Raw genomic sequence first — 12,522 nt, forward strand, 5'->3', positions numbered from 1 at the left:
CCCTCCATAATCACTTTTACAGGAGCTATAGCCCCCTTGCCCTTCCCTCTCCACCGCTCCTGCCCCATGCATGCAGTGATCACCTACCATGTCAATTGAAAGTAGATCCCCCTGGCTGTACTCACTATGAGTCTTGATGTGCCCACATGCCTAACTATTTGCAGGACCGGCACACACAATCATGCTGGTGGGAAAAGTACTTTTGTGATAACATGATGACTTTACTGAGCCACAGACATGTGGCTACTTGACTTTGTGTGGCCAAGCACATTAGAATAGGTTTTGGTATAATATTATTTTAGTAAAGTCATGTGACACAAATTATAATGTGTAAACTCTGTAAACCATACCATGTAAACTGTAAAGAGTATAATCGATCAATCTGTTCCATACTACAATAGCTGGTTGTACAAAGCTTTTAGTGCCATAGTTCTAATTGCAACACATAATGGTTGCTGCAAAATTTATGCAAAATTTATCAGCATTAGCTGTGTACATGTATACATAAGTAGTCTAACTACAGTAATAAAGTAATAACCAATAGCAATTATGACCAAAATCATTTATGCAGTATATAATGGAACTAAATTTATAAGTACATTGCGAGCAAAAGTGGACACTCTCATACATACAATTACATCTAACGTCCAGTTATGAAAAAGGACAAAATAATGTTTGCTTACTGTGGGCATGCATACTTGGAAATTAGCTTAAGAGGATACATAGTAACACCTTTAGGTATATCATCATCTGGCAAAAGTATTGTACTAGCAACATCAGGATCACATATCATCCTCACATCAAAAGAACGATTTTCTTGACCTCCAGTGTAATGAAATGTAAAAGACTTTGAGGTAGCATTGTAATGTATTTCGGGGCCAATATTTCCAATATCATAGTACAAACCATGGTAGGGATCATATTGACAGGCAGCCACTCCATTACATTTTCCTAAAGTGTTCTGTAGTTTTATTCCACTGCAAGGATTGTAGTAGTAAAAGTAACCTTCATTGTCTTCTGCAGTCAGTGGTGTAGATGGGTTGTCTAGATCATGAAGGTTGATCACTGCACCATCACTAGTGCTCTTACAGGTACATGAGTCAGTTTGGTCACATGTTCCATTTGATGGTGGACCACTGCAACCATTAGGACAGGCACACACACTGTAGAGATCGTACATGTTTCCTTTGCCAACTGCTCTACAGAATGGCTTATTTCTTTGGTTCTCATCACAAAACAAATTTACATATGACATATTGCCATTTGGCCCAGTATATTGTATGCTAAGTTGATTGTTATTCTGTACGAATTTTGCAGAATTTGCCATACCTAAACCAACAAGATCATCTCCTTTTTCTTCACACAGTGAGTTACCCTTACAGTCAGGTTTAGTGATAGGTGAACAAGGATTGTATAGAAAGGTATTTGTTGGACTTGCTTCATCTCTTAGTGGGCTTGTTGCATTATCAAGGGAATGAAGGTTAATTGTACCAGATCCATCTGACATTTCGCAACTACACAAATCCTTAGCTTGACATTCAGTTTGTGAAGATGTACACTTTCCAGGACAGGCACATTGAGTGAAAAGCTTAAACATGTAATGACGTTCACTAAGCTCATGATCATATTCAAATCTTCCTTTCATTTCATCTTCATCACATATCAACTCCACTTCTGATGTTCTGTTTTGTCCATGTTTGTCATCATGTTTAGAGTGATAAACTGCAAAGACAGAAGTGACTCGAAACACAAACTCAACAGTTTCAAGATTTCCTAAGTTGTATGATTCCACTTTATCACCGGTCTGACACATACTAGTATTTGGACAACTATTAGTGGAGAAAATCATGCATGGATTGTAAGAGTAGTTATATGTCAGGTTAGTTTGTTCAGATTTTGCTTGAATGGTAAAAGTTGGCTCGTGTTCACCACTAACCAGGCTATGTAAATCAATCACTCCAGGTTGTTCCACTCCCGTTAAGTGACATGAACACTCATCAATTTTGACACATGTTGGCTCAAGTGATGCAGCATCAGAACAGGTTGCAATGGCCAGTAAAAGCATAAGCACGTGCACACCCATTGTAATGTGAATAAGAGAACTGTAAAAACACATTCAATATTATACAGACAACCTATAACAGTAAACATACAGCTATTTATGTATATATCATTTCATGCATGGCTAGTTAAAAGTACACATTTCATGTGTCTATGTTTTAACTGCATTCATCAGTTGGCCATCAAATTAACTTGCAGTATCATTTTATTCTTGTGCAAACAAATTTTCATGATAAAATATTTCTGCGTGAACTGCACAAAATTTGTTTTATGCTTAGAAAATTAATGCCCAGAGATTTTACAAAATAGCGTGTTATGTAATAATATTACTTTTGCAGCAACAAGACATTGCATAACAGAGTAACGAGTAACATTACCTCCGGAAATTGTTATTATTATTTACATAAAACACACCAATGCACTAGAAAATAGTGAATGTAACTGTTGCAAAATCAGTCAATCAGCTCAGGTATGCCTTAAACCTGAGAGCTGAAGAACTTGTCTGAGTTCCCAACAGAGCAGACTTTGAAGCAGACACCAATTCAATTCAGGCAAATCAAGTCTCAACAAGCATCTTGAAAATAACACATTACTTCATTTTTATTGTTATTTTTAATGTGGATTGCATCCCGGTTGTATTTTGGGACTTGACAGCATTGCAGGCATGAACTAGAGTGATAGTGCATGTGGAGTGCCTTTGAGACCAATTAAGACATTACAGCAAAGTATCTTGTTGTGTGGCTGAACTACACCAGAGAAATAAGTGTCTCACTCATGTCACTTGTATAGTTCTAGGTTAGTAATGGTTATAGCTTGTAACAAATGTAAGACTATTACTAGTTACAACACACTGAACTTGTTGCTTTTCTCTGGAAGTGATATGTAACAGTATAGTGCATCACATTGTTTAGATACATAACAAGTATTATGTAAACGAGTTACATTTTAGAGTAATGACCTCAGTGCTGTTGATTTCTCACATCAATATTTCATAATTGCAACTATTAATGTCGAGTCCTAACAGCAACATTAACTATTATTAGAGTCAACTAGTCACTGTGTGACTATCTGCTCTGATGATTAGAATGTCTTTAGAGCACTGGTGCGTGTGGTAGAACAATAAATACTGTGACTGTTTTTGATGCTTGCAGTGTCTTGCATATACACTGTACATTCTGATCTGACCATGTTTACAACAAAGGAGATGTGTTGTTCTGTTCTGAAATAGCTAGTGAAACCTAATGTATCAAGTCTGTATATGCTGTATTAAGAAGTTTGGAAAAAAAACAGAAGTTTAATGACATGAATTGTTACAACAAATCATGTAGATGAATTAAGCCACTGTAAACAATTTGCCCAATGATCACAATTCATGATTTATTTATCCATTACAGAGTACCAGACCCAGCTCATGGTGAATGGTATGATCATGAAGCATTCTGCATAAACCAGTTTCTTTGATAAGATCTTTGATAAGATCTATGCAATGCTCTGCACAGATTAATTTGGGGAGAGTTTATGATTATATAATCCTCTGTTTATACAATATGCTAGACAAACTGGCCATGCATGAGCCAACAACAGTGGCTATCTAGGCAGCACTGCTGGTAGAATAAACGTAACCTCCTTAAAACACCTTCTAACTGCTGAGTTTTCTGTTGCTTACACAGTACCCACCAAAAACGAACTACGTATACACAGTAAAAACAAACTAGTGAAAGTCACTACTAAATGTACATATTAATAGTGAATGTCACTACTAATGTCTGCCACAACACTCATTTGTTGTGTAGTGATGTTATAATTTTGTAATGACATTCACTACTATGTAGTAAGTGTCACTACAAAAGACTAGGGAACATCACTACTTAAAGTAGCAATTCCTGGAGAATCTTTGAAATGATTTTTATGTAGTATAGCCTTGTGCAGTGCTCCCTGGGGATCTCATAAACACTAAGTTTTTAAAAATCCGTCATGGGTGGTGGAGTTATAAGCAATTTTGTCCTTCAAAATAGGCAATATTTCTCCGTGTCTTTCCATTGAAAAAGTCCCAAAAATAGCACAATTTAACAAATGCTTATACCTCAGCTTTGCAAAAGCATTTTGAACTTCTGTTTTCTGTTATAAATACCTTAGTACATGGACCTCAGTGCAACCTTACTTGCAAGACCCTCTGAATAAAGGTCACCTCCATAGAAGGCCACTAAATAGTTGCATGCATTTAGCATTTTATACGGATGGCAAAACAGCAAGCACATAGTGGAGTGCAAACACTCTGTACCAGTCAACTCCACCCAAAAATACAATGTGCATGCAAGCAAGGAATTGTACTGTTGATTTATAGCTGCTTATATAATTTTTTGTTACAGCTCCTTGACAGCCACCAAAATGGTGCAGCAAAGAGATAAGCTCCTTGTGATGCAAATTCACTGACTTTTAGCGTAGTAATACTGATGGACAAAAATGTTCATCGTGGTGTAATGGTGAGCTGTTTCTTGCAAAGGGAACATACGTAACTTTGTGGTAACTACATGTATATTGTAAAATAATCTTATAATTGGCATAAAACACCACACAAATACATTTGTAGCAGAAAACTAACTGAACCATTGTATTCCTTGCCCCCAAAACCCTGCAAATGATCTAATTGTTTGATCAATCACTCATATTCATGAAGAAAAATTATACAAAATTTACGGAACATTGCAACTTAATCACTACTTAAGAATAGTGAGCATACTGTGGCAGAAATTAGTAGTGAAATTTGCTACTAGATTTTGATGCCTATAGGTAGCTATAGTCTGGGCTATATATGTACAAATCATGATCAGAAATTTATTTATTTGCCTTAGCTACAACACCAAACAATGCATCAAAATTATAACAGAACTGTTGTGTACAAAAATTAGCCAGCTGTAGCTAATGAAAAAATCATGAAATTTTCATATCAGTATACTATGTAGCTAGTTGGATGACTTTTTGTAGTATACCTCCAATAATTTATAACACCGCATCACAGGAACATATGCCAGATGAAGCATGTGCCTGCTGATCGATCATCCTATGTAAGCCAGACTGCTTTTTCACTTTCCAGCCCTTTTGTGTGTGAGTGGAAGAAAAAGGGTGTATTGAACATCTAACACCTACCGGCTATAGATATCTCATTGCCAACTCTGAAAGAACCTGCACAATTCACATTCTGTGTCCATGCTATTGATGTTCCAAAGAACTCATTCCCACAAACGTTAATCAACTTACAGTAAATGACTGTTCTATTTTTTTCTTGTCAGCACCTAGTTGCTGGCATCTTCAGCATGCACACCAATAATTTTAATGGCAGTGGATACTGAGTTGGTTCAATAAGCCGTAGATCTACCCGCTATTGAACCAACAGTAAACTTAGACAAAAAAGGGTTACTAAAACAAGAAAAACACACACAAAATTCATCCAGGGCTCGAACCCTGGACTGCCGGTGTGCTAGGCCAGTATACTACTAGATGCGTGCCCTAAAGTTGAATCGGGGGAACTACTAGACGTGCGCCCTAAAGTCAAATACGGTACTGGGGGCATACCAACCCTAACATACAGTGTAAATGGATGACTATTAGTTATTTTGTGTTATCCACGAAAAAAAAGCCTTTCGGTTCAGTATAGTCTACCCACTTCCAATTTTAATTGTAATTTTGTATGTGCATGCAGTAAAGCTATAATGTACTTGTCAATTTCATCTCCCCCGAATACAGGGGAATTGACAAATCGTGGTGTCAAATTCCCCACTACTGATCATGAGGCTAAATCGGCTGTCAAATCCCCACTATGTCCCCACCCTCCACTAGTAGGGGATTTGACAACACCTTAAGGATGACTAAGCGCATATTTCACGCATGCGACTAGTAATTAACCTGGTATACACCTGTAGCAAGTAAAATTATAGCGAGTGCAATTTTATTGTTTAGAAATGCAACTACCGAATATCGGTCAGTGAATTGGACAACTGTCAATTGCCCTAGGGGTGGGGACAAGAAGCAATCACCACTTGGGGTGTGGGTACGCCTGGGGGTGGGGCATGAAATTGACAAGTGCATAATAAATAGCCAGCGTAATGACCAAACTAGCTATAGTATTCCTGCATTACAGGTGGATGGAAGAGCTATTGATGATGACCTCAGTAAAGCAGAATCATTTAATGACTACTTTGGCTCAGTATTCACACAGGAAGATAACAGCCCTCTCCCCTGTTTACCAGTTACTGACTATCCAAGTATTGACCCTATTGAAGTATCTACTGAGGGAGTATTTTCACTTCTCCAAAGTCTAGATCCTTGTAAAGCGTGTGGACCAGATAATATACCTACTTGATTTCTAAAAGAAACAGCTGCCGAACTAGCTCCATCATTGACTTTACTATATCAAGCATCAATCAATCAGGGAAGAGTTCCAAATGAATGGAAAAAAGCCAAAGTAGTACCTGCATATAAGAAAGGAGGAAGATCCTTAGTATCTAACTACAGACCTATATCGCTTACCTGTGTACTATGTAAAACTCTAGAACATATAATATCATCGTCTATTTATGATCACCTTAACAAACACAAGATATTATGTAATGAACAACATGGGTTTAGACAGCACAGGTCATGTGAGACTCAACTTGTTGCGACTGTTAATGACTTGGCAGAAGCCCTAAATAAGGGGACTCAAGTTGAGTAATACTCTTGGATCTTGCTAAGGAATTTGACACTGTACCACACACTAGATTGGTTCACAAACTAAGTTCATATGGTATTAATGGCCAATTGCTGCGATGGATCGAGTCCTTCCTTATGAACAGATCTCAGCAGGTTACAGTAAATGGTCAGCTAAGCAGCACAGCTGAGGTTATTTCAGGAGTCCCCCAAGGTTCAGTATTGGGTCCTTTATTATTTATTTGTTATGTGAATGACATGCCTGATAAAATTAAGTCCACTTTAAAGTTGTACGCAGATGATGCTCTTCTGTACAGAGAGATTCATTCTCCAGAGGACAGTAAAATCCTACAAGAGGATATCAACATGCTACAGCAATGGGCTGAATGCTGGATGATGAATTTTAATCCTGTAAAATGTGAATACTTAAGAGTAACTAACAAATCTTCACCCTTTGCTACACAATATCTCATAAACAATAATAAGATTCAGCAAGTTTCACAAGCAAAGTATTTGGGAGTTCATATCGACGAAACACTTTCTTGGAACTTCCACGTTAATTTTGTATCCAACAAAGCAAATAATGTCCGAGCATTTCTGCAGCGAAATTTAAGACAATGTCCAGCAAATGTAAGGGAAAGATGTTATCTTACTTTAGTGCGACCCATATTAGAGTATGCTTGTGTAGTTTGATCACCCTATACTATGACTAATATTGATAAACTAGAAAGAGTACAAAGGAAAGCAGCAAGATTTGTATGTAATGATTACTCAATGTACTCTAGTGTCACTAACATGTTAAATAGGATGCACTGGACAACACTTCAAGTTAGAAGGGAAAACCTGAGACTGATAATGATCTACAAAATTGTTAATAATCTTGTTGAAATTGATATAGGGAACTCACTTATCAAGAATAATTTACCCACCCGAGGACATTCAAATAGATTTAAGCAACTATTTACCAGAGTTAATTCGTTTAAACATTCCTTCTACCCTGATGCAATTAAACTGTGGAATAAATTACCAGATACTATAATTAATTGCACAATGTTACAAAACTTTAAAGATCTAATTAACTGTTAATGATATTTGCACACACACTACACCTTTATGTACGTTTACACTCACTTGTCGAGTCCTGTAGCTACATTACATATAATTTTAAAAATTAATTAATTAAAAATATACTGTTGCGGCATTAGCGTTCTGGTGCAGCTTCTGATTGCCGGGAAGAAGAACTGTTTATTGGAGTGGATGTATGAAGTCGATCCTATAGAAGCGCAAGCCAAAAGAACGATCAACACTCAGTCTTTCCGGCCTCAGTAGTATCCCCACCCACACACAAAAAGAAATGAGCGCTACACTGCACTATATGCTCCCTGCTGCTATGCAATGATATGATAACCAGTCACGGGATAATGCAAAACTTCAATCTGTGGAACAGAATGTGAACTCCAGACTAGATGCAGTTGAAAACAAGATAACTGAGGTCATCGAATCCATCGAATCACAATTAGGGAAACACCACAAATCCCTATCTGATGTCATCACTGAGCAACCTACCCACACACCCAGGCCATCCAATCCTCCATCACAAATTTCAGAAGAATCAGTTGTCAATATTGCAGCTTCGATTACCACTGAACAAAAAGAAAAGGAAAAAAGACGACTCAACATAATTGTACATAATATAGAAGAATCCTCTGCTGAAGATGGTAAAACTAGGAAAACACACGATGTTGAAAGATGTGCAGACCTGTTTCGAACCTACTTGGGAGCCACAGTTACTATTGACAAGGCCTTCCGTCTAGGAAAACGATCCTCAAAACCTAGATTACTTAAAATCTCACTCAGCTCTGACCAGGAAAAGGCCTCCATCTTGAAGAATAAGCTAAAGTTTCGATCATCCAACAATCCCCCAAAGGTTCGTAACATTTTCATAACTCCTGACTATACTTCTCTTGAGCAGAGGAAAAATAAAGCACTACGTCAGCAACTTGCTGAGATGAATAAAGGAGAGAATACATATATGATAAAAAATGGGAAATAGTGCAGAGGCCACAGTAAGTGGCCCCTGCACTGATAATTACCCCCTTCCACCTCAACCTGTAACTAATTCTCCAACAAGTGATTCCCCTGTTATTACCAAACTGTCAATCTTTACTTTCAAAATGAGAATCCTTTATGAACCTTATCAATACAACTGTCCTGAGATCATTTTTGGTTCAGAACCTTGGCTAAATTCAGATATTTCATCTAGTGAAGTATTCCCAACAGGTTACAATGTTTACCATAAAGATCGTGCCGATGGTTATGGTGGTGCTTTTGTGGCATGTCACCAGTCCCTCATCTCCTCTGCTGTAGATATACCTGACAACACTTCTGAATTATCTGCTTGCCAAATAAGTCTCCCAAACAACTCCAAACTAATTGTTTGCTCAGTTTACCGTCCTCCTTCCAGTAACATCAATTACCTTGATGACCTTTGCAAACAGCTTGAGTCTATTAAGAGAAACCATTCAGATGCTACTTTGTGGATAGCAGGTGATATTAACCTCCCGGATATCAACTGGGAGGACAACTTTGTTGAGGGTCATGCTTACCCCTTAGTGTTTAACAACACCTTCCTTGATTTTCTCAATAATAACGGTCTAATACAAATGGTGGACTCCCCTACTAGAGGCAACAACATTTTAGATATTTTTGTCACTAATCAACCTGCTACCATGCAGTCATGTGAAACTATTGGGGGTATAAGTGACCATGAAGCTGTTCTTACTAAGGCTTCCATAAACATTCACCTCCAAGACCCCTCCAAGAGACTAATTTATTTGTGGTCAAAAGCAGACTTTAACATCATCAGACAGAATATGCAGTTGCTCATTCAAGATTACATGTCCAGCTACTCAGTTTCTACCCCTGTCAATGTGCTATGGAACAAATTTGCTGACATTTGTGATTATTGTCTGAAGTTAATACCAACCAAAACTTCCTCATCAAAATTCCATCAACCCTGGATCACTAATCATGTCAAACGGCTCACTCATAGGAAACAGCGAGTGTACAATCATGCATGATTGACAAATCACCGAGATGATTGGTCATCTTACTATGACATCAAAAGACTTACGCAACGAGAGTGCCATAAGGCCTTTAACAATTACATATCTAGCTTTATTGATGCAGAAAACAATTGCACAAAGAAATTGTGGTCCTATATTAAAAGCAGGCGGCTTGACCAAACTAACATTGGCCCGATTAACTACAGAGGAGAAACCCACACTGACTCATTATCCAAAGCGAATGCATTCGCTGATTACTTTTTATCAGTTTATGCTCAAGATGATTCATCTAACATTCCCACTCTTGAAGGTGAACCGCTTCCTGATATCCAACAAATCCACATACACCTAGAAGGTGTCACTCAACTATTGCTTAATCTAAAACCATATAAGGCTGCGGGTCCTGATAACCTACCATCCTACTTCCTTAAAGAGGTTGCAAATGAGATTGCCCCTTCCCTATGTTTGATTTTCCAGGCCTCGTTGAACCAGGGGTCGCTACCTGACATTGGAAATCTGCTTCATTTGTCCCTATATACAAGAAAGGTAAAAAAGATGATCCCAGCAACTACCGACCAATTTCACTAACTTGTATTTGCTCCAAAATACTAGAACATGTTCTATACTCTTGCATATTTGAACATTTAGACTGCCATCAAGTTTTAACAGATTACAACAACACATGACTTTGCCCAGTGTCTGAATGAAAGAGGACAATGTGATGTATTACTGTTGGATTTTTGCAAAGCTTTTGACAAAGTTCCCCATTCCCGACTATTTTACAAGTTACATCACTACGGTATCAGAGGCACTCCACTTACATGGATTAAGAATTTTCTTAGTAACCGTTCACAAAGAGTAATCCTTGATAATAAACAAAGCTCTTCATCTGATGTTCTTTCTGGTGCTCCACAGGGCACTGTTTTAGCCCTCTTGTTATTTCTCTTATTTATTAATGACATCTCTTTACAAGTACAAAGCAAGATTAGACTATATGCTGATGGTGTTATTCTTTACCGTAACATACATTCCATAGAAGACTGTTATGTATTACAGAGAGATCTTGATCTTCTCACACAATGGTCACACAAATGGCAGATGATATTTAATCCTAAGAAGTGTAAATTTTTAAGGATTTCTAACAAAAAGAACATCATACCTAACATCTATTATATTGACAACCACTCAATAAAGGAAGTCATCCATGCCAAATATCTCGGATTAATTTTTGACCAGACCCTTTCTTGGAATGAACATATAAAGCAGATAGCAAGCAAAGCCACCAAAGTCAACGCCTTCTTACATCGCAACTTATACCACTGTCCTGTTAATACCAAACTTGACTGTTATAAAGCTATGGTGAGACTGGTAATAGAGTATGCTTCTCCTGTATGGGACCACCACACATCACCAACACAAATCTTCTAGAAGCGGTTCAACGATCAGCAGCAAGGTTATGTTACAAGGACTACTCTAGATTCTCAAGTGTTTCATTAATGTTAGAAAATCTTAACTTACCTACCCTAAAAAGCAGGAGGAACAGAACCAAATTACAGACGATGTATAAAATCACTAACAACCTGGTGTGTATTCCAAATGATTGTTTGATTCCTATTCCACCCTTCTTGAGAAATGGCTACTTCAACCAACTAGATACTAGAATTGATATTTTAAATTTTCCTTTTCCCCCTCGACAATCAAACTGTGGAACTCAATCCCCCCTCATATAGTCAACTCCGCCACACACGATCAGTTTTGTACCCTCTTAGATAATTATCACAATTACACCTGTGCGTTATAATCACATTGATTTCTGCACAGCACACACAAATAATAATAATACGCTCGTCCTGGGTTATCACATGTATGCACGCCGGCATGCATAGCTATAAACTTTGCAGTAGCTATAGTGTTTGAATCGCGCGTGGGTCGTGAGCGCGTGATCGTAGGCTTTGCAAGAGGCTCGGTCACATCAAGCCGACCGCTATATATATCGGATATTTCCACGACGCTAAAGCAGAGTTACAGTCACGACCCACTCAACGCGATTCGAACAGAAACACTGACGTCAGTACAAACTTGAAACGTCACAGATAAACTCACTTTGCAAGCTCGATCGTCACTCGCTTCAAACCCCTCTAGGTTTCGATTCGCTTTTTTTTTTTTTTTTGTAGTCTGTCATGTGATATAGAAACGATACATTATCGATATTTTATCGATACCGAAAAAAGTTGCATTAGCTACATAGTCTTAATAATATAAGCTTATATACCTCCTAAGTGGAGTTGTCACTTGCATGCGTGCGCAATTTGTCTTGAATTTGTCTACTAATTCTTTTCACTATTCCGGCCTTAATGGCACCATAGATATGGCACTCCCATCCTCCCCGATCTCTAGATATAGAAGTGAAACCTATAGTTTTGCATGCAAAAAAGAAAATTCTTGATTAACAACATAGCCATGCACTACTATATATAAACTCTATAAGGCCACTCCAATTGGTAATTATGTTTCTGGTCCACCGCCCGCATCCTTTTTTGGAGAATGTGAAATTTGGGAAAATGCCCGCATCAACTATTTGAAAAACCTGGATTTCAGAAACAAATATTGGGCTGCAACAAGTGTGCTAGATCTAACTATCTAAGTATTTTATCAGTGAAAACCTGCAAGAAATGGGCGGAGTGTATAGTACTGATCGATATACTCTAAT

At 37.8% G+C, this 12,522-nt stretch overlaps 1 protein-coding gene across 1 annotated transcript; it reads right to left on the reverse strand.

Moving 5' to 3' along the window:
* Positions 1-548: 548 nt before the first annotated feature.
* On the reverse strand, positions 549-11,990 carry LOC136240889 (uncharacterized). The gene is made up of 2 exons (XM_066031957.1): positions 11,916-11,990; positions 549-2,102 (listed from the first exon to the last, which is right to left on the reverse strand). Exon 2 carries the CDS (start codon positions 2,081-2,083, stop codon positions 680-682), a length of 1,404 nt encoding a protein of 467 aa, XP_065888029.1. The 5' UTR covers positions 2,084-2,102; positions 11,916-11,990; the 3' UTR covers positions 549-679.
* Between the last annotated feature and the right edge of the window lie 532 nt (positions 11,991-12,522).

The sequence above is a fragment of the Dysidea avara genome, chromosome 12 (assembly GCF_963678975.1).
Source record: "Dysidea avara chromosome 12, odDysAvar1.4, whole genome shotgun sequence".
Taxonomy (NCBI): Eukaryota; Metazoa; Porifera; class Demospongiae; order Dictyoceratida; family Dysideidae; genus Dysidea; species Dysidea avara.